Genomic DNA, 27,444 nt, shown 5'->3' with positions numbered 1-27,444 from the left:
TACGCATTGGTCTTTCGTTGACTGGTTGATTGTATAACGAAACAAGCTAGAGCTAGAAGCAAACTGGAATCCAACGGATATAACAGCTCGAAGTCTTGGATTTCGCAGATTTGCGCTGCCTCCTCGTACACAGTCAGCAACACATGTAAACTAATATTACTGGTTGAAGAAGTAATAACCAGTTTAATAACAGTGGCAGCCCATGCCGTTCTAATTAGAATCAGCAGCGAAAAAACGTGTTTTAACATTCTAAGCCAAATTGGAATTCAAATGCATTGTCAAAAAAAAAAAAAAAAAAAAAAAAAAAAAAAATTAAAAAATTCGATCGGGATCTATAGCTAACTGTAAAGTATCTTTTAGTGTATAGCTTTGAGCTAAGTTACTAACAGTGGAGAATGAAATAATATCATAGAAAAAGTGGTGGCTAGGACACACTATCAGAAAGATAATAAATAACATCACTAAGTAGGTGCTGGTGTAAAGTCCACGGGGACAGAGATGGAGGAGATTGGATTATTAGGGTTCTATCTTCGTGAAAATCAAGCAAGTTGTCGAAATGTTGCCTACGCCTATACTCCTTAGGAAACCGAAACGAATAAAATAAAGAAATATTTTTTCTTAGAGCAGTGGCAGTGGCGTAGCGAGGTCGGATGTCACCCGGTGCGGCACTTAATGGTGTCGCCCCCCAGAGGCGATGCGACCCTTCCCGGCGCCCGGAGATAAGCGTTCAATTTTCGATTTGCACCCCCTCCACTCTTATTGGCATTTGTCAAATTTGCTCTTAAAAGACTTTTTAACACTCGAATTAATCACTTACTTAAGTGGAATTATCATTTTTCTCTATATATTTTGCTATTTTTTTTTACCTTGGTGTCACCCCTAAATGGTGTCACCTCCCAGAGGCGTAGCGACCCTTCCCGGCGCCCGGGGACAAACTTTCAATTTTCGATTTGCACCCCCTCAAACTTTTGATTTGAACCCCCCCCCCCCCTCCCTCCACCCTTGTCGGGATTTGTCAAATTTGCTCTTAAAAAACTTTTTAACACTCGAATTAATCACTTAAAAGTGGAATTATCATTTTTCTCTATATATTTTGCTATTTTTTTGCCTTGGTGTCACCCCCCTAAATGGTGTCACCCGGTGTGGTCCGCACCCCCCCCCCACGCTACGCCACTGATTATAGATCTAACGACACCGCTCGTCGTCAGTGTTTCTTCCAGACTTTTTTCTCCGGGGGGGGGGGGGGGCAGTTGAAATTTTCGGGGGGGGGGGGGGGGGGCGGTAGACTTTCTTCGGGGGGGGGGGGGGGGCGGACACTGTTAAAAGTATATATTTTCTATATAAATTATATAAATTTCATTTCGTTCGGGGGGGGGGGGGGGGGGGCGGCGGTAAAAAAAATTCGGGGGGGGGGGGGGGGAAGAAATGGCTGGAAGAAACTCTGCTCGTCGTAACATTTGTCATGAATGATATCGGGTGTTTAACAAGATCTCAAGATAACATTTAGTATCACAAGAAAAAAATCACAACAAGAAATATATATTTTGCATCTTAAAAGAACTATTGTTTAACTAAATCTTAATAATTTTATTGGCAGGTCCGAATAGCGGCCAAGACCCGCGGTCCGAATAGATGCAGCCTGTTTATTTTGTTTCAGGCCTTTAATTCAAGTTTTTAAAAAATTCGATTTAGATTGACATGGCAACCAGTTGCAAACTATGTCAATGTATTGCGAACTGCTAGAGAGAGACTAGAGAGTATCTAGATCTAGAATAAATCTAGATCTATCCTGTTTTGGTTCACGACCAGATCTATTCTACATCTAAATCTATACTATATCTAGATCTAGAATCTAGTAATAATTTGCAGCTATGCCTTTGATTGTTAAAGATTTTCACTGGGAGCAGTCTGAAATTATTTTATGGATAACTATCCCTTTAAAAGGAGTGAAAGCTAACAAAGTGGACATTATTTTATCCGATAATTATTTAAAAGTAAGAGTTAAGACACTCCGTGCCGTTATAGATCTACTAACTAATCTATATTTGACGAGTTGGGTTCGATTTGTATTATTAGAGTTGAATCTATTATAAACTATTCATTATTATTTATTATTTTGTTGACATGGATAACAACATGTATTTTTTTTCAGTTTTGCTTGACTATCATAATCATAAGACTTATAAGATAAAATAGGTTGGCGTGGTCAAGTCGGTAAAGCTCATGGTTGCTAAACCGAAAAATCTCAAGTTCGAACCTTCGGGCAGATGAGGCTCGTTAGCTGTGGACAGCCACTCTTCTAGGAGAGACAACTCCAAAATTAAACAATTGCTGCCTTGTAGTTTGTTCTTGGTTGGACAAAGGCTATGGAATCAAATCCAAAAAGAAAAGAAGGCTGAAATTGGAGTCAATGGCCCTAATGGTGCATAACCAGTTGACACGTATACTTAATTGTGTTGGAGTTAACTAATTTTTCGCATGCACCTAGATCAGGGGTCTCCAAACTTTTCATCCAGAGGGCCGCATTAACTATAAAATAGTTCAGAGTTTCTTCGAGGAATTTCTTGGGGTTGGCGAAGCTCTCCCCCCCCCCCCCCCCCCCCCCCCAACGAAGTATAAATTATATAGAAATATATACACAATTCTGAAAGAAACACTATCGGGGCCGACAACACACTTGAGGTCCAAGTTTGTTCTCAAATTGTTCTTCACATATTTCATTCTTGAAAATGTTGTTCCAAAATTTGAAAGGTACTTTGATGCAAAAGTTTTAATATTACGAAAGTCTTCCTTGGGCAAAAACTTATGTTAAAAACTTATAAAAACCCACCCGCCCTTCTTTGAACTTGTCTCTAAGGAGGTCATTTGCTTGCAATTCAATGATGTACAGCTGTAGTTCATCTGGACAACTGGCCACATTTGCTTCAAATGGGTTTTGATAGTCTCACTTCTTCTGCCTTTAAATCCAAGTCAGAAAACCTCTACTGAAACTGCAGCTAGAGGTCCTTGATGATCTCACATGCAAATGACTCAGCTGTTGCTTCAGCCATGAAGCCTTTTAACTGCTGAAAGTGAATCAAGTTGTTGGCCTGTACTTGTTTAAAAAACAAGACAAGGCCTCTGAAGGCCTCTAGGTGGGTGTATAGAACAGAACAAGAGTTTACTCTCCTTGTAGTTTTAGGTTCAGAAAATTTAAATGACTAGTTATCACTGCAGCAAAGGTCAATTTCCATACCCACTCTTCATCAGACATTAATGGCTGTGGCTTGCCTTTAGTTTCCAGAAAGTCACCTATTTCCTTTCTTAACATAAATACTCTGCTCAGAACTTTCCCACAATATGCTAAATCTTGCTTTTCTGTGTCTGTATCTTTCAACATGTCTCTGAACTGTCTATAGTTGAGCCCATGTGACCTTATTAAATTCCATTGCAATTGAAAAATGGCGTAACTTGCTTGCATTTTTCACTATTTGAGTCACGATGTTTTCACCAATGTCTGCAACACGGCGGGCAATGGTATTTGCACCCAAAGCTACATTTTAAAATTGTTTTGAATTTTCTGGGCAAAGTTCCTCAGCTACCTCCAACAAAAATCTTTTCCATGGACAAAAAGATCTCAGCGGGCCAGATGAGAAGACCTTGCGGGCCGGGATGAATGGCTAGGCCATATGGAAAAACTGTCGGTTTGACCCAAAACCCTCGATGAGGGCTAAAAAATGACAGAGTGAAATTCTCCATATTTGAGCTATATATAAAAAAAAAATTTGCCTAACGACCCCCCTTAATATTTTGTCAGGTGGTAGAAGAACACCTAGGGGTGTCAGAAAAAACTCGCCAAATCCGGGAAAAATCTGGAAATAGGTCAAAACTGACCAGTCGTATTCCCCTATATAATCTTTGTATTTTATGTGAAAAACAGTAATTTCAACACATATTTTAGGGTACTAAACCTCTGTACATCTGGCTATTTTTTGCATGCACCTCTATAGATGACTAGGTCATATGGAAAAACTGTTGGTCAGACTCAAAGCTCGACGAGGGCTTAATATTAATTAAATGACCGCAAGTGAAATTTTCTTTATATGACGAATGTTAAGATTATTTATATTATTTTCTAATTAGTCTATGAACTCTCAAAATCACTATTTTTTGTTTTTGTTTATTCGGTGTTATTAAAACGGATGGTGAAATTAGAATTTTAGAGAATGCTGGAAATGCTCTCTCTGAGCTTGGACACCTAGGAAAACGTTTGTGTTTGCAATGTGTTTCTGTTTGGTTTGTGTTGAGGTTGTGTTTGTGTTGTGTTTGTGTTGTTTTTGTGTTGTGTTCTGTTTGTGTTGTGTTTGTGTTATGGTTGTGTTTGTGTTGTGTTTGAGTTTTCTGTTGTGGTTAGTTTTGTTCTGTTCCCAAGTTGGTACATTTAAAAAAGATTCACCGTGGCGGAGCATGGGTATGCAGCTAGTATATATATATATATATATAATGATAGGAAATATTATTTCTTTTCAATCTAGTTATTCTTTAAAATCAATTTTTTTACAGGTGAGTTTTCCACCATATCTCTTTGAATGTTTTTTGGCTTATTCTGTTGATGATAACAAAGGATCAGCTGAAGTAGGAAATGGCGTTGTACTCTTTACATTATATAAACAAGTACCAAAAATTTGGGAATCATTAACCTCACCAGATGCATGTAAGTTTTATTGTTAATATATTTTTTTTTAATTTCATGTCCAAACTTTATGACATCACACTCTCTTGACTCATGCGCATCATAAACCCTGACCTATTCCCTACCCTCAAACACAACCACCCAGGTCAGTGAGGAAGATTAAGGATAATATAGATCTTAAGCCTACCCACCCCTATAAGAGTTTTTCCCTCAATAACCTACAATTTTCAAAACTTGTATCTCAACTACTCAAAATGATGGAGTACTATTTTAATTTTCAAACAAATAAAATATTTCAATAGAATGACAATAGGCTTATAAATATTCACATCAGTTAGTTTTTTAAAATCATAAATTGGGAATTTTATATCATAACTGATATACTTTTTACATCACAAAAAATAAAATGTATTAAACTGTATGGGCAAAATAAACTGACATGTATATTTCACATAAATTAATTACTTATTCAAACACAGTACAATCACTCATCTCGACACTGGCGTACATGTTCAACGACATGGTTAGTCTTTAGTATATGCTTTTATGATTGATTTTTCAACAGACAAACCTCTCTCAACACACCAGATTCTCTCAACAGACCAGCCTCTTTCAACAGACCAGCCTCTCTCAACACACTAGTCTCTCTCAACAGACCAATCTTACCATACAAGACACCAGCCTATCTCAACAGATCAGCCTCTCTCAACAGACCAGCCTCTCTCAACAGACCATTCTTACCATACAAGAAACCAGCCTCTCTCAACAAATGATCTGATATGATTATCATACAATAGACAAGCATCTCTCAGCACACCAGTCTTACCATAAAAGACACCCGCCTTTCTCTACAGACCAGTCATAACATACAATAGACTAGCCTCACATAACAGACAATAGACACCAACCTCCCTCAAAAAGACCAGTCTTACCATACAAGAGACCAGCCGCTCTCAAAAGACAAGTCAGACCTATCAAGAATTCAATGCGACAGATATTCCTGCAATGCAGTACAACCCTGATGCTACTATCTACTTCAAAGTGAATTAGCAGATAGCTGGCAATTGCTAAGCTAGGGTCGTAAGATTATGATCTCATCTGTAGCCCCTGACAAGCTGTACAAGAGCAGAAAAAATAAAATAAAAGCTGTCATATATGAGCACCTAAAATCAAGTCATAAATACACATTTTTATGATGATTTGCCTGATTTTAAAAATGTGTTGCCATATTAATGTTTCTTCGTGTGACGTTTATTTAAAGAATAAATTAAAAAAAAAAAAACAACACATTTTTTTGTAAAATAAGTAAACATTAAATCATTATTAATGTGATTAATGTGTTATGTCTCATTCATAATATATCCGACAATAAGGTTTATATTTTTACTATTATAATTCTACAACCAGAATAAGTAAAATAATTAATGGTGAGAATAGAAAGATTTAATAAATAAAGCATAACCTTCAACAGTTAACAAGTCTAGTGCTAAATACAACCATAATGAATAAACAGTCGAAAGCGATAATGCCATACTAAAACATTAAACTGACCCCATAAAGTAGAATAAACTCAAATAATTAAAATTAAAATATGACCCCAAAACTATAATCTAAATATAATGAAGTGTTAATTATAACTTAAAAGCATAAACATAACTAAAACATAACTAAAACACGTTAATTGGACAAAACGAACGAACGTGGCCTAGACCAAAATTCTCGGTTCAAAACAGCTAAGTCTGCATGCGCACAGATAGACGGTTTGGCAGCGAGAATTTAAGACCGAGCAAACCGTTTATCTTTTAAAACCTGCTCTAATTTTGTAAATATTAACAAAACTCATTTTAAAACGCTACAGTATAGTCGGTAGAGAGTTTGTTCGCACATATCATTAAAAAAAAATTGTATTAGAGCGGTCAACAAAGAAATAATCAGTTTTTTGTCTCTCCTGTAAAATTTACATTTTCGGAGTTAGACAGTTTGCGACTGAGACCATCGATATATATATATATATATATAAAGGCCTCCATGTCATACCTCAGAGAATCTGAAATGCTTCTGTTAGCTCTTCATGTTGCTGCATCTTATTTTCTGGTATAAAGTTTTAAAAAGGTCTGGATTTTTCTGTGGAATACCATGATGTTGCAGTTGTTTCCAAAATGTTTATCTCTCTACACTGTCAAAAGCTTTCTTAAAATCTGTAAGTTCATCACATACAAAAAGTACTGGTTCTATCACCTTCATTAAACTTTCAGTAAATTATAAGCTAGTTGTTCCTTCAATTCAAGTATGACACAAAAAATGCACTTGCAATTACACAATGATAATTTTTTTTTCTCTTATAGCTAACACCAGCAAAGCAAAAGAAATAAGAGAGGAGGCTCAGAAAAGAATTCAACATAGATTTGAAAAAAAGCAAACAGAATTACTTGAAACAAAGAGAGAACATGGTAAACTAGCAATCAACGAAATGATGAAAGTAAATATACCTCTTAAATTCATTCAGATGGATAGTATGAATATTACCTTTTGTTTTTACTTTCTCGTATATACGAAGTATAGAGAAAGTCTTGTAATCATGCAAAAAAAAAAAAAGAGATTTTTGCAAATCTCTACGTTTTAGGGCTCCCTTTGTCGGAAAAACATAGTTTTGCAATCTTGTCCGTATGTCTGTGTGTGTGTGTATGTGTGTCTGTGTGTAAACACGATAACTTGAGTACCGTTACAGCTAGGTTGATGAAATTTCATATATAAGTATTATATCAAAATTGTAGATCCTTATCAACTTTTGAGCGATTTCCATGAACTGGAAGTGGAACTTTTTCTACTTTGAATTTTTAAAAAGCCTATAACTTGAGTACTATTTCAGATAGATAAATAAAGTTTCACATGTAAGTAAAAGTTCTAAATCTCTGGCTTCTATCAAATTTAGAGTAATTTACGTCGACCGAAAGTAGTAATTTAGGCTATTTTCAATTTCTCAAAAAAAACTCATGTAAATTTCTACAGTACTAATAATATCCTGCACTATTATGCACATTTTATTTGGCGTTCACTTGGTGTGCAATTCTTTTTTCTATGAGATTCTATTCTAAAATAAAAAGTTTAAGTAATTAAAAATGTATTAAAAGTGTTGTCTATATCCCAAGTTGCCAGCCCTCGTAGTGTTATATAAGAATATTCGAGAAAGTTTAGGGGAGATCACTCCCAGTTTATTCTGTTAAGAAATAGTAATAGTACTTCAATTTAAATAGCATGTACTGAAGTCGATTTAATACTATTGTCAAAAAATCCTGTTGTAAAATGAAGTTATTTCTTTATAAAGCTGTAATTTTGATTATCTATTGTTTATGGAGGCATCAGTGTGTGGTAACTGGTCAGCAGAGTTTCTTTCAGGTGTCTCTTGGAGGTGTGCATTGACCCCCCCCCCCCCATTAAAAGATGAGCATGGGTTACTTAAGTATCTATTGGATACCTTTACTAATATTTTCTTTATAGTTATTTAAATAGTAGTGTATACTTTATTTTCTACTTTTTAGTTAGTGCATTGTCACATAAAAGCTTGTTATTAAAACATTTTTTAATGAATTTTTTAATTTTGATTTTAAATTCTCATCATCTATCTATATATATAATTCTCTTCTGGGAGCAGCTAGAAAACAAGCTGTAAACGCGCTCCCTACCATCCCCACCCCTACATGATCTTAGTGAGCTGTGGTTCACGCTATGTTTACCTTCGTGGAGTCGGGTTTAGTGACAGCTATTAGGGGCAGATAATTTAGTTTGAAACTATTTTAAACGTTGGGGGGGGGGGGGGGGGGAGGAAGGGGGGGTTATGGTCCTTAACGAGCTACTTATACTGTTTGAAAGAAATATTTTCAGTGTCAGCGTTGGTACTGTCGAATTCACAAATTATGAATTACTGAAAAGTAGAAAAAACAACTAATTAGCGGCGTATGTTATGCCGCGGGCCGGCTCGTTGTTAATATTTCCTTATATACCTTACATAAACCTTAATCATGGAGGGGGGTTATTATCCAGGGTGTTTATGTCATTGGTGGGGGGGGGGTTTAGTGGGGGTTAATGTCCAGGGGGGTGTTGACTAGGAGCCGTCTTTTAATTATATGACAGCTACCACATAAATATTATCTTGCATCTGCTGTTGGCTGTGTGAAAGAAGTGTAGTCCCATCCCTAAAATCCATATCTTCAAGCTCATCTGCCTTTGTTTTCTCTTGAGAAGCTGTTTGTCAGCTGGATTTTGATGGACAACTCCATTAATCATACCAAAATGAGATCAGAATGAGAATGACTATCATTTCATGGATGCCATAGTGCCAAAGTTATTTCCAGAAAGTTTCTCAATCAGCACTATAAAATGCTTTGTAGTCTATGTACCAATGAGCAGGGATGACATCCACTCTATTTACTCTTCAACCAAGTTCAATATTGTTGTGATCCGGTCTTTGCATGATCTGTTCTCCCTGCTACCTCAGCCCACAGTGTCTCTCCTTCTTGCTGAGAGGACCAGATTGAAGAATTTTACAGGCACTGCAAAGAGTATGATTCATCCTGTCAAAACTTGTTACTGATGCAGTTGTGGCAAATGTGGTTTTCTGTCTTGTTGGTGGGCGTAACACATTTTAAAATGTATTTTTTCCTCTTCTGATCAAACTGTTTAAAGCACACAGGTCTGTGTATCTTTCACACCAATACGGTCAAACACTGCCAAGGTATGGTCACCCATAACTTCCAGTCTTCTTTCTCTCTCCCCACAATTTCATCAATGAAGCATTCCTAGAGAATCTTAACACCTTTTTACTTTCTCATGTACAGAATTTAGAGGAAGTAGTAAATGATATTTTGACAGTTTTTGTGGTTTTACATGTCCCCATTTTATTTTATACAGAATATAAAGGAATTATTGTAATTGTGCAAAAAAATCTAAATTTGATGTTTTACAACCTAAGGGAGCTTAAAAAAATTGAGTTTAGTAATCCTGTCCATCTATGTGTGTGTGCATGTAAACACGATAACTTGAGTAATTTCTGGTAAACTGAAGTTGTAGTTACTCTATTTCTGGTTTCTGAAAGCCTATAACTGGAGTACCATTAAAGATAGGTGGACGAAATTGTAAATTTAAGGGAGGGGGGGGGGGGGGGGTAAGTGTCAAATTTACAAATTATGAATTACTGAAAAATAGAAAACAAAACAACTAAATAGAATCAAATGCTAAGACGGGGGTCAACTCTTAGAATTAATTATCATTAATGTTTTAATATAGCATAATACTAGCCGTCCCTGCACTGGCCTCTGTGAAAAACCTATCTGTAAAAGACCATGACTTGTCTGTTTATTAAACAGTATATACCCAGCTTGCCTTGGTTTAGGAAATATATTACTTTTCCAATTAAAGGTCTATATGCGAATGTGGACATTTGAGAAAATAACACTAAAAACCAAAGCTAACTAACTCTAAGCTTAACTCTAACCACAATCAACCACAACCAAATCACAAACACAAATGTAAACACTAAAGCAGACACATTCACAAACAAAAATGCAAACACAAAATCAAATGCAAACACAAACTTGAGCATAAACACAAAAACAAACTTAAACATAAATGCAAACAATAACGCAAATGGAAACATAAACATAGAGAATATTATTAATGGCTTCTAAGGGGTCATACATAAATGATGTAACTTTTTTGACAATTTTTGTCTCATTTTGACTTTGGTGAAGTCAGCAGTGGTTATATTATTGCTCTGGTACCAGATTTTCATGCCAAAAACATTATTTTATTTCCACACATGGGGTCTAATTCCTATTTTTCCTATATATATATATATATATATATATATATCAAGATCTGTAGGGGACCTTAAAACCTTTAAAAAAACTTTCAATATCACATATATCTTTTTAAAAACTATTGTTTATGTTCTTAATGTTAATGTCTTTTACAGAATTTTGCAGATGTTAAAACTAATTCTAAAAATTACTAATTGTTAGATTGAGGAAGAAGACAGACAAAGGATAGAACAAATTAAAGTCAGTGAAAGATTAAAAGCAACCAAAGATCTTGAAAAATGGAAAAATGAACAGAAACTGCTTACTGAACAAGTAATATTTTGTAATATTGTCAGTGTAAAAAAAATAGTTTAAAATTCATAGTTATTTAAATTTCTCATGCATGTTTTGCCATTGTTTAAATAGAAATATATACAAATGCAACACTTCTACTAGAATCAGCTTTCACTATGATCAGTTCTTTTATTTTGCTTTTTCATGGCTTTCTTTTTGTAGTATATAATTAGATTGCCTTGGCCATCTGATTACTGACAGCAAATTGACTGCCTGAGAATTTGACCTGTCAAGCTTATAATTCAACCTATTATAATAATTGAGATTTTTCCCACAGTGGAAATAACCATCAACAGCTTTTCAGTTTTTCCTAATAAAATTTTGTTCTTTCCTGCATCAGAACATAGCTCAGTACTCTAGAAAGTTTTATAAGACTTTCAAGAAGTCTGAAATTTTTTTTGACTTAGTCAGCAGCCCTGATTTAAAAATTAATCCCTGTTATTATTTTAATCTGTTTAATTAATTTTTTTCTTGACATTAGGAAAAGAGCAAGCTACTTGCACAGCAATATAGTATAAATAAGACCAATAAATTACAAGATAAAAATGAAGGAAAGAAACAAAAAAGAAGTATGTCAATATCTATCAATATTTATAGTAAAATGTGTCTGTGTGCACTCTGAGATAAAAGAAACAAAAAATTTTTTCATCTGTTCTGTGTGTTTTATTTATTACAAGCTTTTGTTTGTTTGTTTGTGGGTTTGTGGCAAATCTTGTAACTCAATCTTGTTCCACTTCTAATGCAGAGATTTTGTTCAAACTTTCCACTTCAATGACAATACAAGTCTATATATTTTTTAATTTAATTAATTAAATGGTTTTAGCACTAAGTGAAATAACAAAATTAAATCACTCGATAGGTTACTATATATAATATCAGAAGCGGAGATAACTAGCTAGACGTGATTAACCAAACAGTCTGGTATGCTGTGGTTCACGAGAATGTTTACAATTGTAGAGCAGGTTGATCTAGTGAAAGCTAATAGGGGAGATAATAACGTTTTTAAACTATTTGAGACAAAGGGAGGTAAAATAATTAAGACATTGCTGTTGTATGCAAAATATGGTCAAAGACTGCTGCTTTTCAAGGAGCAGGTAATCTTTTTAGATATTGCAAGCTACTGAGGGTGTTTTAAAGCAAATATTTTTAGTCATGTCACTAAAATGTAGAAAATAAAACATATATAAAAAGCGGCAAGTCTTTAAATGTACTGCAAAATAAGAAAATAAAACTAATTTACTTTATTTAATATATAAACAATCTCATGAGCAACCATAGCGTTTATTAAAAAAGTAAATTAGTTTTATTATCTTATTTTCAGTGCATTTAAAAGGTTGTCGCTATAAGAGATTTTTATATTTGCTGTTTTGGTGAGGCTGTGCTTGGCTATTTGTAAATCCTAGCCAATATAAAGTAAATTCAAACATTTTCTTGAAAATTACAATAAAATAAGTGTATAAAACCTTTATAATAGTAGCTTTAAAATGCACTAAGAAAGAGTCTTCCTAGATTCTATATATATATTTTTACTCACATTAAACAATAACTATAGGCTATTAAGTAGCAATTGAATTTTTTGATTAGGGAATTATTGAACACTGTATTGTATCTAATCATAATGATGATATTTGTAAAAACAATTAAGCAATCCTCCATTCCTAACAAAGATAAATTTATAAAATAAATTCTTTTAACTTTTAATATTCAGTAAATAAAAACCATGTTACCCAGGATTTTTTATTGTTTGTTTATCAACCATTAATTTTATTACGCTAATTTTACCTTTTAAATTCATAATCAACCAAAAAAACATTTTTTTTTTACTTTGAGTAAAAGCAGCATGTATTTTTGTGAAACATGCAAAAGAAGGACAAGAGCCACCTAGAGAAAATGGTAAAATTACTGTTACCCACACACCCCGTATATTCCCCACACCAACAAGAGAGTCACAGGTGCATCAAGAAGAAGAGGTATTTTTAAAATAAATCAAATTTTAAAAAAATTAAAATAAACGTACATTTTTGCATTCAGTTAATATTTTAATGTTAAAAATAATTTGTTGAAAAAACAGTGGCTTAAAAAACAATCAAATGCAAGACAAGCGATTCAGCAATCACTGGACAATGATTTAACAGAACAGGAAAAAAATCCCCAGTGGCTCCAAGATAAAGGAAAGTAAGTAGGCTAATACAAAAGATATTTAAGAAAACTCATGAAAATAAATAACTTTAAAATTAAGCCGGAGTGATCTACCCTAAGCTTTCTCAAATATTTGTATATGACACTAAGGGGGATGGCAACTCCAGTTCAGGCGGGCAATAGACATGTTTTTTGTCAATTTTTAAATAGAAAAGGATCACCTAGAAAAAATAATTGCACACCAATGAACAGCAAACAATGTGTGTATAATAGTGCAGAATATTATTACTTTATAAAGAAAACACTGTTTGATTTTTTAAAAGATAAATAATCATCTAATTAAGTAATATTTTATGTCACTGTACTTTGTCTTTGAGTCTGGATTTGCGTGAAGATTGGAAATTAATCGGTCCGGTAAAAGTTTTCAAAATTTTCCTTTTAAGTTTCTGCCAATGTAGTTAATTAGGTAGTTAATTAAAGCCTTATTGTTTTTGAAGAAATGGGAAATAGCGTAAAGTATTACTTCTTGACTTATTTGACTTGACTTAGTCCTCTTTGCTCCTTGTTGAACATAAGGTCTCCACCATATCCTTCGATTTCATCCAATCCACAGCTGTTAACTTTGCAAACTCCAAAGATGACACTGTTGGCTTCAGTTCTTTGAGAAGACTCCGCCTCCAGGTCTGTCTTGGATGCCCTCTCTTCCCCTTTCCCTGGGGGGTTCCACTCAAGCGCTTGGCGTGTCACATTTGGGTTAGCCTCTGGCAGTGTGTGTCCCACCCAGTGCCACTTCTTCCCTCTTTTTTGTACTGTCACAGTAGTACTTTGGGTCACAGTAAATCACTCAAAATTAGACAGAACCTAGAGAATAAGATCTTTTACTAATAAATGAAATTACGTCTACCTGACTGAAACAAACATCAAGTTAAAGGCTTACCAGAAATTGCTGAAAAGTTGACTGAAAACTACCAATTTGATATAATACTTATATATAAAATTTCGGCAACCTAGCCAAATTTATAAATACCAATTTATTTTAAAAAAACAACATACATATTATTGAACAGCCGGGTTTTTAACGGAATCATTTAAGTCTCTTAATCTGTGTGTGCATTTAATATGGTGCTATGTTGATTAATAATGTATATTATTTGGTTTTAATTTTTCTAACAGGTATTGGTAGTCTATGTTATTTTAAATGTGTCTGATTTTTAGCTATTTAGTTATTTCTTTGCTTTGTCACTAATATCATTCAACGTGTAGTAAAGAACATTGAGTTTTGACCAATAACTATTTTATAAATTATTTTTCTTAAGGAAGTATAACATTAAAAAATATATAGGCCTATAATTCACATGTTACGGGTACCGATAGTAACTTAATAATGGCCATGTTAGCTCATAAAAATATTAGTTTGTCATCAAGTCTAACATATAAGTAACCATTCTGACTTACCATTGTACTAGTCTGACATCCAGATCCCACTTAAGATACTAGCCTTACAGTCATAGTAATCTAAAGTAGTCAGCAAGCCTGACTTATTAATGGGTCAAGCTAGCTTATCAAAATACTAGTCTGATGTCAAGATAGAAGTTTAACATACCAAGGTACATTTCTGACATATCAAGATCACAGTCATACATTTTGGATCACTAGCCTGACTTAACAAGCCCATTTTATCTATTGCCATTCTGGTTTAACAATTTATCAAATTTACATCAAGGTAGAAGTCTAAGTAACATCAAGTTATCATTCTGACTAATGATACTAATTTGACATCAAGATAATAGCTTGACTTATGAAGGAAATATTCTAATTTATCAAAATACCAGCCTAACCTAGTCAATATACTAGTTATAATAGTGTTGAAAAGTCTATGTAAATCATACTTAATTTAAAAAAAAATCTTTTAAAAAATATGGCAAGCCATAAAATTCTAGTTACATTTAAAAAACTTAAAGCAGTTTGGGAACCATCGATTACACTGATTTTTATATTTTTGTATTGAAAATAAGCCATTGAAAAGCCCTTTGGAATTATTTTATCAATTCAAATATTTTAAAAACCACCCTCAACCTATCCTTGAAGTCAACCGAAACAGCCAGGGAGGGTCAAACAATAAAAGTCAAAACAATTGTTTTCCATGATAAAATACACAATATGATGTATAGCCTAGTATTGTATTTATATTAAATAATATAACATCCTCGGTAAAATCTTAGTTTAGCGTCGTAAATTCCAACGTAGCTAGTAATGTGCGATGAAGGTAACTTATGAATATTTCTTTCATTTGGCTATATTTATGTCATATTTTACATAATATAACAGATAATTGAATAACAAATCACAATCCAAGACCAAACCAGTCATAAATATCCTGGAATTAACTTTAAACTACCCCGTTCGAGACAACAATGAGTAAATACAAGCAGCAGCCATGTTTCAAAAACAATAAATTGTCTATTCGCATGTCTTTTGTGTTGATTTTGTGGTTTAATATGATTGTTTTGTATTGTTTTAATATATGCCTGGGGGTCGTCCATAAATGACGTCACACTCGTAGGGGAGAGGGGGGGGGGTCCGTAATTTTGTGACGTTGTGTGATGAGGGGGAGTTCAGATGGTGCGACGTCACACTTTTGCATTTTAAAAAAGCAATGTTAGAAAACGAATTTTAGACGTCATTTTGCGTTTTAGAAAACTGTTTTAATACATTGTAATAACAATTGATTAAAATACTCTATTTTGACCGAGTTCAGACAAGATTTTGGAAAAATACAGCTGTTTAAAAACAATTCAACTGCAATTTTGAGGGGGGGGGGTTGTAGGCTGAGGTGTGACGTCATTTTAGGGGGTCTGGCTTTTTGGGTGCATCAAAGACCATAACAATTGTTGGGAGGTCGAACTTTTGAACACTTTATTTGCAGTAAGCAAATCAATATTAGATCGCTTATAAATGACGTCGCTCTTAAGCTAGTAATGACAGCGTGCATTATTACAGAACAAACATATGAACATATTGTTTCAGATAGAAATTGTGATTTGTGGTGGGGAGAGGTTAAGTACAACTCAGCGATGTGATTTTGGAGACGGGTCAGGGTTTTTTTTCGTGAAAAACGGGGATGGTTGTGGGAGAAAGACCAGCTGTAGAAGTATGACGCGTCATTCATTGGTGATCCATTTTCTCAGTGGGGACGATAGAACTATTAAGAAGGGTCAAGAAATGTAAAAAGCATGCTGAGTCGCATTTCTTGAACCCCACCTTTTCATTCCCTCACTTTAATATAATAATAGCACATCGCCATCGAGTTAACGCTCGCGCGTGACGTCATGTACCGGTACCGCCGACCGTTAGGTTTATTTTATAGAAAAAATAAACAAGCACTGCCGCTTTGACACTTAGGCGACGTTTAATTTGATTACATATATTGGTGTTCAATTTAACAGCCCCTAACACATCTATCACTCGTCCATTTAAACATACTTGGTTATTTCTGCAAGCTTGCTGTCTTGAGACTTTCGGCCCTTTAAAAATGTATTAAGCTCTCACCGTATAGAACTAGACTACACATATTAAGCTCCAAAAGTAGCTTGGTGAAAACAGGATGGCGGTCCGATTTTGAAGCTGCTCTGCGCTTTTTAAAAAGCACAATAAATGATCAGATGACACTTACATTAAAGTAAATTATAGTTCTGAATCTTGATACATTAAACGTGATATTCGGAAATTAAGAGCCAGACAGTCAACATGATATTTCAATTTAAGTCCAAGAAAATAAATTTCCTCAAACGATGGAACATTACTAAATTTTCGCGCAGTTTAGCGAAATTGAATTTAAGTATTTACGTCATCTTACAACAGAGGCGTAGCGACCCTTCCCGGCGCCCGGGGACAAACTTTTCGATTTGCACCCCCCTCGAGATTTCGATTTGCACCCCCCCCCCTCAAACTTTCGATTTGCACCCCCCTCAACCTTTCAATTTATTTTTCCAACCCATTTAGGCGCCCCCTAAGTTCGGCGCCCGGGGACATATGTCCCCCCCCCCGCCCCCCCCCCTCGCTACGCTACTGTCTTACAAAGCGCGATAGCCTACTGGTGCTCTAACGCAGCCCATGCTAATGGCCGTATTCCTAACGCCCCGCATTAGATGCGGCTTATTCGTCGGCAGGCATTTGGCGGCAAGCCTTTTTGACGGGGATAATGTGTTGCGGCCGTTTTGCCATATGTCTTAAACTAGCAGGCTTGCAACATTTTTAATGATTCGTTTTAAGCAAGTTATACGTATACTAATGCTTATTTATCGTTATTTTGATTGAACAAAGCATTATAGAGGTTCTCCATCAACCACCTAGGTATTTTTCCCCGTTCACCTCCTTTCATGAGACCGACACGTCATAAATTGCAAAGCCGCCTGAGTTGACGTCACAAATCTTCACTCACTCCCGTAGCAAATCATATGTGACATCATTTATGGACAACCCCATATCACTCACTTGGGTACTTGATATTGACAACAAAGGATAACCAAAATGTGTCTGGCAGGTGGAGACTTGCGATCGACCATAATGACAACACGCACTTAAGGGGTGGAGCGGCTCATTGTTTTAGATGATGTTTTACGAGGGAAGCTGGTGGATAATACATTTTGTCTCTCTGTATATATAGATCTAAATGATGACAAACATTTAATGCTGTCAAAATTATGGTTAGAGATCTTAGACTTAGATAAGGCAGAGTGAAGCGTAATTTTTACATTATGACTTGTTGTGACATTGACGACAAAAATATGACGGAGGTTGGGGTTTAATTAAGGTAAAGAGAAGTAAAAAAAAATGTCATAAGTTATGATAGAATTACTAATTGATGAAAAGAAAAACCTGAAATGAAAATAGTGAACATTCAAACAATAAGAAAAAAACTCAAACTATATAGTAATAGTAAGATCAAATAAACATTAGTAAAAAAAAAACGTTATTTAATACATGGATACAAGTAGCATCTCACAATGCTTCTAGAATTAATAAAGTTGTTTGTTAGGAAATTCACATTTTTAAAAAAAAAATGCTTTGTAATACGGACTATACAACAAGACGATCATATTTAAATACATTTTCATACGAATAGAAATGAAAGGGAAGCTACTCTCAATAACAATTTCTTAAGATGGCTGCTGTTTTTAATAGCAAATTTACTATCTCGAACAGGGTTGATAAAAATTAATTTCAGGATATTTAAATTGATTTAATCATAAATGGTGATCTATTATTCAATTATCTATAATATTTTATCAAAATATACGAAAATATACTCATATTTAATGACATATTCATTAATTCACTCTCTCCCACATTACTAGTTTTGGTCGAATTTAAAATTTACTATCTCGAACAGGGTTGATAAAAATTAATTTCAGGATATTTAAATTGATTTAATCATAAATGGTGATCTATTATTCAATTATCTATAATATTTTATCAAAATATACGAAAATATACTCATATTTAATGACATATTCATTAATTCACTCTCTCCCACATTACTAGTTTTGGTCGAATTTACGACGCTAAACTAAGATTTTACCACATCCTCTATCACCACAACACCCTGACTCTCCTAATCAAAATTAAAAATAAAAGTGTTTGCTAAATTACTATATTACTAGTATTTTTTTTTTTGGAGTATTTCTAGCCTCAATAAAACTGCAATAAAACCAGATTTTGTACTAACTACACAAATGTTATAAAAATATTCAATTTTGGTTGAAAAATATGATTTCTGGCAACAAATATTTGGAACCAGCTTTTCATGCCTATTATTAAGTGGTTAGCCTAGCTAACCAAAATACCTGTCTGATAATAAGTTAGAAGTCTATCTTGGTAAGCTGCTAGGATCGATTCTATAATAAACCTATTGGTGCATTGAAAAGCTACAGAGGAATGGTTTTTTAAAAGAGTTTTTGTGCTAAATGTCATATGATAATGTGGACCTGAACCTTGTAGAAGTCCAGCACTTATGCCTGTATCCAGGACATCAGGTTATATGTATAGGCTAATATTTAATTCCCTAATGTAGAAAGTGTTTTAAGATTATTTCTTAGTTAGATGGTTGCACATTGCTCTGGAGAAAGAACTCAACTGAAAAGGATAAAAATAAAGTAAACATTTTATTATTTGATGATGTTATCAGTGACTTTGCTCTGACAACATATTTTAGTTTAATATAGTTCCTTAACCCTTTTAATAGTTTTCAGTAGATTAGATAAAAAGCCTTGTAAATTTGGCGTAAAAGAATGTTTAGTTTCATTTTACCAAAGTAAGCAATTTAGTTTGTTATGGATAAAATATTATTCTTGTAACACTATCTGTATACTTGTTTTGGGACGGCATGGTTGGATGTAGGCGGTATAGCGCATGACTGTAATCTTAAGTTCTAATCCTAGGCTTGAGTCTGTAAGACTTTCCTCAGACCACCCAGCTGTGAAGGGTATCTATCTTGTGTTAGGGAAAGTAAAGGTGGCTGGGCATAGATCTAACCACAAAGGATACTTTACTACTTATTACAGTAAGAAAGCAGTATAAATTATTGAAGGTAAAAGTGCCAAAGTTTCAATTACAGTAGAAAAGCAGTGCTCACTTGATGGAATAGAGTCTAATATTAATCACCTTGAATCAAAATCCTTCTATTAATTAAAATAAGAGACTATTGCAAATAACCACAAAGTATATGGCATAATGAGAGAAACTAAATAACAAAAAAAGTGATCCTTCAGAATATATAGAGCACAGATATATTATAAAATATAGAAAAAAACGAAGAACTAAAATCCTAGAAAAGAAAAACTAAAAGGAGAAAATATAAACCAGATTCATCAGACTTTTAAACAAAACCACAAACTCTGTTCTTGTTACAGAGTGGCTTAGTGAGCATTAGTGTTTTGGGGCCAACATCACGGATAACTCTTTCTTCTTCTTCTTCTTCGTTCTTAATTATTTGTGTTGAAGGGAATCGAGATTTATCTGCCAGTGGGGTTGAACTCGAGACTTTGTTCGAATTTATCAACCATGAGCTTTTTGCCGACTCGATCACGCCTCCAACACAATTAAGCGTTACGTGTCAACTGGTTATGCGCCATTGAGGCCATTGACTCCGATTTCAGCCTGCTTTTCTTTTTGGATTTGCTTCCATAGCCTTTGTCCAACCAAGAACAATCTACAAGGCAGCAGTTGTTTAATTTTGGAGTTGTCTCTCCTAGAAGAGTGGCTGTCCCCAGCTAACGAGCCTCATCTGCCCGAGGGTTCGAACTCGAGACTTTTCGGTTTAGCAACCATGAGCTTTACCGACTCGACCTCGCCGACCCCGATAACTCTTTAAAATTGCTTTATTTTAAAATGCTGTAAAATTATTGTGTCCTCACATTATTTCTTTTTAATGTCACATAGGAACAAAAAAATCTGCTTTTTTTTTTACACTTCTGTATAATTTACTGTGTTTTGTTTGCAGGTTAATATAATGCATTATTTTTTATCAACAAAATTAATTTCTTATAATATTCATATTAGTTCACCTTTCTCTTAAAAATAGTAAAAATCATAGTTGTTTCTATATGTTAAAGTGATTATACTTAATTTTTCAAAAGCATTTAAATATTTTTCAGCTCATTTTTTGCTGCAGGGGATTTTAAGTCTGCTGCCAATGTCTACACACATGCTATTCATTTGACTCCTAAATTGGCAGCGTATCCTTTGTTTTGTTACTTGAGAGAATCTGCACTACTTGGTGGGAAACGGGTTAGGTGAAGTAGAGTTCACCTGTTTCTGTGTCCTCAGCATATGAAGGGATAGTGTGATCAGACCCATGCTCAGACAAAATTGTTGTTTTTAAACAACAATAACACATTGCCTTAGGTGTGATGTCTTTTTGAATGTGGGGTCTGACTTTTTGTGACGATGTGTGACAGTGGGGAGGGAAGGGGAAAGATAAAAAGCTTCAAACGTGACGTCATTTATGGATTAGGTGTGATGTCTTTTTGAATGTGGGGTCTGACTTTTTGTGACGATGTGTGACAGTGGGGAGGGAAGGGGAAAGATAAAAAGCTTCAAACGTGACGTCATTTATGGATGACCCCCAAAACCCATGGTTATTCAAAAATTACGGATAGTCTAGTTAATACTAAAATTGGCATGCTCTGTTTAAAAAATAATTTGTTCAAGCACCTTGCTTGTCAGTATTTAATGGAAAAGTAAAGTAATTTAAAACTAGGCAGAATAATATTTTAGTTTAATGAATTGCTGTACAAGACTTGGTGTTGCATAGGAAGCCTCAAATGGGCTGCCATTGTGTGAAATGTATTGCACTTGGAATTATAAAATGCTAAACTGGGTAACCCTCTAGATAAAAGCTGTTGACACCTATGAATGGGACAATATGGCTTCCAGTTGTAACAAGGAAATTTGAATCAACTGTATGTTTACATGTTTCTGAACACACATGCTTGATCTGTTCTACAGCTCTGTCCACAGAAGTATAAAATTATGAGCTTTCTCAAACAGGACTAAACATTTTGACATATTATGTGTAGCCAATGAAGCAACAATGTTGTCTTCTACATTGTGGTTGGTTCAATTTCTTTATTGTTGCAAAATAGATCTTGTACAATGTAGTATATTTTCAAAACTAAATCAAAACAAAAACCCAACAGACCTCCAAAGTCTGTAATAAAACCAAAAATTTGAAAAAAAGGTTAACATCACAATCATCACCTTGTCTCTCACTCTAATACCCTTGCAACCTAACAACATACATACATACACAACATTCACAATGAATCAGCTACCAATGACAGTTAAGTAAAACTCTTACTCACTGTAGTCAGTTCTCTTCTACAGAAAATATGTCATTTCTAGTTCCTTCATATCAAGGTCTGGGTTTATACTTGGTACCAGAACCAGAGTCTTATGTCTTGCTATTTCTTTCTGCTTGTACTCTCCGCTTGTTTTTTTTTTGGGGGTCTGTATATTATGTTGGCTACCCATGGAATCTTGGAATATTACTGAAGGTCGACAAGTCATGCCCTACTGTCAAGGTACCAGTCATCCTCCCCTGTACACCATTCTCAATCTGGTCCTGTGCGCCATAAATTACAAATTGTTGTTACTCTCTGTCCCACCCCATGGTCAAGCCGGGTTCCCAGAAAGAACCGCAACGGAAAAAAGCGCAACGGAAAAAAGCGCAAAACAAAAAGCGCAACGGAAAAAAGCGCACACGGAAAAAAGCGCAAAGAGAAAAAGGCGCACACAGAAAAAAGCGCAAAGAGAAAAAAGCGCAAACAGAAAAAAGCGCAAACAGAAAAAAGCGCAAACAGAAAAAAGCACACACGGAAAAAAAGCGCAAAGAGAAAAAAGCGCATACAGAAAAAAGCGCAAACAGAAAAAAGCGCAAACAGAAAAAAGCGCACACAGAAAAAAGCGCAAACAGAAAAAAGCGCAAACAGAAACAGAAAAATGCGCAACCAGAAAAAAACACAACGAAAAATGTGCAAAAGAGAAATTTAGCACAAAGACCATATGGGCTGGATGACACATTTATACATGACTGTTAGGGCTGCTGTGAGAGTGTCGTGTTTGATCACGAGATCTACTACCATTTAAAGCGTACCACTACCATCTGCATTCCCATCACCACGATACAGGCGATAATCACTTTACACAATGCCTATTATTTTCTTGGTCAATAATTATTCAACTACTATTCTCGTATAAACATAAAACTATCGACATTACACGAAGTATCTTTCACATTCTCCCTAGTCCGAACTGTCTAGCTTGCATACCACAACAACCCGTTCCTATGGCAAAACTTCACTCTCTTTCATCCGCGTCATCAAACATGCATTCGTCCGTATATGATGAAGTACTGAGGTGTAAAATGATGAAAACTGTCAAAATTTTATGTGATTTTTGTGCACGATTACAAGAAAGTAAAAAGTTAATGTTCATCATTGTTCACCTTTTGCAGTCAATACATCACATATTTTTAAAGCTCTATTTTACTGGTAGTTATTTTTTCTGTTCCTTTTGTATAGGCTGACTGAAATTTGAAGTAGACTCCCTGTCCATGCCTCTGGAAAACTTTATTAACAAGTGGGAGAAATGTAGAGTATTGCCATTGAATGGGATTCGCGATTGATTTTGCAGTTTATAATAGGCTATTGTAGATGCCTTCTCATGCACAAGGAAGAAGAAACATTGATATTGTCTGCTTGCACCTGCAGAAATATTAGCTATATTTCTGATCTGCAGCATTAGAATTTGTGAAAGAAGAATGAGAGGAAAAGATAATGCATTTCAGTTTGATTACTCTCAGATGTTGTGAACATAAAGATTTTACCTAAATATTTTCTTTATATCAACTTGCTTAAGAAATGACAAAACTTATTGATACTTTGATAAAATTAGAGTCAAGAAACAAATCTTTACAATTTTTAACTTCCTTAACACTAGGCTAGACTTTATTCAAACAGGGCAGCTTGTCATTTAAAAATGAGAAATTTTTTTAAATGCATTGAGGATTGTTCTAAGGTAATTACATTGAGACTTAATTAAAACTACTGCCATGCCAAAAGATTTGCTATGAATAACATGAATATCTTTTGTAGGCTATGGACCTGCTATTTCCTCCTGTGCCTCAGAATGCTGCAAGTCGTTGCAAGGCGCTTATAAGGCGTGGAACAGCATTTTGTCATTTGGAAATGTATGTTGAAGGTAACACAGATTTTCTTATTTACAACTGTTTGACACACCCATATATCTACACACATACACAAATCTGTGTTTCTGTTGATGTGCTTGTGTGGGCCTCTGTGTGTGTGTCTTTGTCTCTCTGTCTAATTCATCCCTAAACATATACTTTGTGACACTTTTTTTTACACTTGGGGACTCTTATAAAGCAACTTTGCAACTCAAATACATATTTTAAAAGCTCTACACATAGTGCAGATGCTCTGATCAAGTGGAAGCAACAAACAAGCAAATAAATATACAAACTTGACAACATAGCTGAGTTTTAGTAGTATATACATTAAATGTAGACTCACAACAATGTTACAAAGATATTTGCAGAGTGGTATGATTAAGCATGTTAAATTTTTAGCATACATGATATATTGTGCATTTACAGAAGAAACAATAAAACCATTCCTGATCCCCATATTTCAATATTATGTCTAAAAGGAAAATAATTTTATGCTTTCTCCTTCTGAGCACATGACTGCTCGTCTGAAAGTCTCAAGTTAGGGTGATGGGCTCGTCTTGAGTCCGTCCAGTTCTGGCGGGTAATTGACCTATGGTTAGGCAAAGTAAAAGGCGTCCGAGCATAGAATGGACAAAACTATTTCTATAAATGCTGAGATGACAGAAACAGGTGAACTCTACTTCATTTGCCCTATTGACCACCAGATTTGAAATGCACTTATTCCTCTGAATGTTATTATCAGTCTGTGTTGCTTTCATTCTTAAACCATTTATAATTATAAAATTAAACTGCTTACCTAGCTTTTACATGACCCTAACACAAGCAGAAACTTAACACCAAACTAAATCCTATCCCCAACTCTAGTTCTCCCTCTTGATAAGCCTAAAATGAATACTTTTTTATTGCACAGTAATTTATGCAGTTTTTTTTTTAATATAATAGGCTTGAGGGACTATGAATGTGCTTTGCATATCGACCCTAACAATACTGATGTGGCAGTGGATGCTGAGAGAATAAGGAAAATTATACAATCTACAGATGATATTCATAGGCCATGAATATGACACGCAATATTGATAAGCCATGCAATTTAATTTGAAAATAAAAACTATTTCTCTTACAAGTGCCATTTAATTTTACAAGAAACAGTATTTTTTAAATTAATGCCCTTTTCTAATTTTGTGTGTGATACAGCTTACCTCAATTTTTAATATCTGGGTTATACTTTCTTTGATTAAATATAATTTAAATGCTGTTTGCATTTGTAAATATAAGGTTGATGTGCACTTCTAGACTGCAGCTCTAAAAAGCACTTGATTTTAACAAAGATAGGTTTTTTTACAGGCTTTTATTTAACTTGTTTCCTCTGTCATCAGTCTGTTGTCATATAGATAAAAATACTCTAGTGAAATTTTAGGCATTTATAACTAAAAGATTTGTTTCAAAGTTGGAAAGTCGGTCAAAGCATTAAGACAATGCAATCTGACATTAAATTTGACTTAATTGAATGCCTAATAATTTTTTATGAATTAATTAAAATTTGTCAAAATTAGTAGACAGTCTTGTCCAACTATTCCACGCTATTATATGCGCTTTATCATGTTCATTAGCCTTGCGATAGTTTTTAGTCATGCAACTCTATGGGAAATTTTAAAAAATTTAAAATGATTTTCTTTAAATACATAATAATACACTACTATTTAAAGAACTATAAAGTAAAGTGTGGGTCTCTTCCTAAATATTAGTAAAGGTATCCAATAGATAATAAAGTAACCCACTCTTTTTTTATAGTTATTTAAATAGTTTATTATATATTAAAAGAAAATTATTTGTTTTCTACTTTTTAGTGCATTATTACAAAGTTTGTTATTAAAACGTTTTTTATGAATTTTTTTTGTCATAATAACTTAATAACTGAATTAAAAGTCATCATTTGCAAAACAGAAATTAGCAAGATAATTAGTAAAAGTAATGGGCAGCTCAGAAAATCCTCCACATGTTATCAAATGAAAACTTATCAACACTTTCTGCAGCTTGATTGAGATATGTTTCTATCATGTTTGTTATCCCATGAAAGGACCTGATAGCCTAATACAGTTAGTAATTAGCTTTTTAGTTTTCAGTTCTGATGACCTTACAACCTGACACATTTTAAAAATCAAATTGACAATAATTGATAATAAATTGAAAGCTTTGAACATTTAAGTAAAAATAAACTTTTGTGTTGGTCGTCGGGGAGCATGGCCACTTGGTGGTAGCCGCTAGCTATATCTTTTGTGGAGAAAAAAATTTGCATCAACGCATTCATCAATCATCGACGAGCGGCAAGAAGAATGCATTTTTTCTTGTGATAGTACTCAGTTTTCTGTAGTCCTCTGACTTTTTCTTGTGATAGTATTCAGTTTTCTGTAGTCCTCTGACTTTTTCTTGTGATAGTATTTAGTTTTCTGTAGTCCTCTGACTTTTTCTTGTGATAGTATTCAGTTTTCTGTAGTCCTCTGACTTTTTCTTGTGATAGTATTCAGTTTTCTGTAGTCGTCTGACTTTTTCTTGTGATAGTATTTAGTTTTCTGTAGTCCTCTGACTTTTTCTTGTGATAGTATTCAGTTTTCTGTAGTCCTCTGACTTTTCTTGTGATAGTACTCAGTTTTCTGTAGTCCTCTGACTTTTTCTTGTGATAGTATTCAGTTTTCTGTAGTCCTCTGACTTTTTCTTGTGATAGTATTTAGTTTTCTGTAGTCCTCTGACTTTTCTTGTGATAGTACTCAGTTTTCTGTAGTCCTCTGACTTTTTCATGTGATAGTATTCAGGTTTCGGCAGTCCCCTGACTTTTTCTTCACAGCCACAATAGGTGCCGCATATAAGCGTTTAATCTCGTCTTCCTATGCGTCCATCTCACCTCTCTGGTCAAGCTCGTGCCCCTATCATACCATTCGTTCAGCTTCCAGTCCCTACTCGTTATTTTCATCTGTCTGTCTGTCTGTCTGTCTACAGGTTCAATACTACCACACTATATTTCTTCATGAATTACCACAGTTCAGATAATCAGGTGAATCTCAACAGACCTCCACTTTCACAGGTCCACAAACTATATCACTTCGTATCTTAATCTACTAACACGTCTCTGCGTTCAACCCATTCTATATCTCTCGGCCTTTCTGCCTCCAATGGTTTAATCTTCTCTATTCACATCTTCTGTCTGTAACATTTTCTGTCTCGCTCCCTACCCAAAAGTATCGCACAGTCACCCACAGATGCACGTCCGGTGTTGTGTATTTCATTTGGATTGTGTGACGTGTTACTGTGTGTAATTATGTGTGCATGTATATTATATATATATATATATATATATATATATATATATATATATATATATATATATATATATATATATACAGGGGCGGAACTACAGTGCCGCCAGACCCCGCAATGCGGGGGGGGGGGGGGGGGGGGGCACGTCATTTAGTGGCCCACCGCCGACCATAATAATTTTTTATATTTAATTTTTTAAAAATTTTCTTGCATTTTTGACTTGATGGTTGTTTTGTAAAAAAAGATCCCCGTAGCTGCGGTTGGATTATCTTAATTCTATAGACACCACCCCACGCTCTTGTATATTATTTCCCCCCCTTGTTTTTAAAGCACTGTGAAAGCCGAGTCCTCTTTCTCCTATAATAAAACGTATCAAAGACAACCAAACGTTCAAACCACTTTCATGACTTATTTCCCTTCTT

The 27,444-nt window shown here is 34.6% G+C and overlaps 1 protein-coding gene across 3 annotated transcripts; it reads left to right on the top strand.

Moving 5' to 3' along the window:
* Positions 1-1,696: 1,696 nt before the first annotated feature.
* On the top strand, positions 1,697-25,598 carry LOC131954138 (dynein axonemal assembly factor 4). 3 transcript variants are annotated; one of them, XM_059317686.1, is made up of 11 exons: positions 1,697-1,994; positions 4,543-4,693; positions 7,018-7,151; positions 10,690-10,800; positions 11,303-11,390; positions 12,661-12,791; positions 12,893-12,996; positions 20,616-20,696; positions 23,466-23,538; positions 23,616-23,721; positions 24,653-25,598. In XM_059317686.1, the coding sequence occupies exons 1-11, from the start codon at positions 1,872-1,874 to the stop codon at positions 24,766-24,768; spliced, it is 1,218 nt and encodes a 405-aa protein (XP_059173669.1). In that variant the 5' UTR covers positions 1,697-1,871; the 3' UTR covers positions 24,769-25,598. The 3 variants fall into 3 exon arrangements, with proteins under 3 accessions (XP_059173669.1, XP_059173661.1, XP_059173654.1); XM_059317678.1 differs by having other exon boundaries at positions 12,658-12,791; XM_059317671.1 differs by having other exon boundaries at positions 1,698-1,994; positions 12,652-12,791.
* The last annotated feature ends 1,846 nt before the right edge of the window (positions 25,599-27,444 follow it).

Source organism: Physella acuta, unplaced genomic scaffold (assembly GCF_028476545.2).
Source record: "Physella acuta isolate Inbredline_101_S28 unplaced genomic scaffold, ASM2847654v3 ptg000078l, whole genome shotgun sequence".
NCBI lineage: Eukaryota > Metazoa > Mollusca > Gastropoda > Physidae > Physella > Physella acuta.
The sequence above is the reverse complement of the archived record's forward strand: the minus strand, read 5'-3'. Positions and strand labels throughout refer to the sequence as shown.

Excerpts from the sequence above, each read along its gene's own strand:
- LOC131954138 (XM_059317671.1), top strand. The coding sequence starts at position 1,872 with ATGCCTTTGATTGTTAAAGATTTTCACTGGGAGCAGTCTGAAATTATT. Across the intron at positions 1,995-4,542 it reads TATCCGATAATTATTTAAAA|GTGAGTTTTCCACCATATCT; the intron begins GTAAGAGTTAAG and ends ATTTTTTTACAG. Across the intron at positions 11,391-12,651 it reads AGGAAAGAAACAAAAAAGAA|TAAAAGCAGCATGTATTTTT; the intron begins GTATGTCAATAT and ends TTTTACTTTGAG.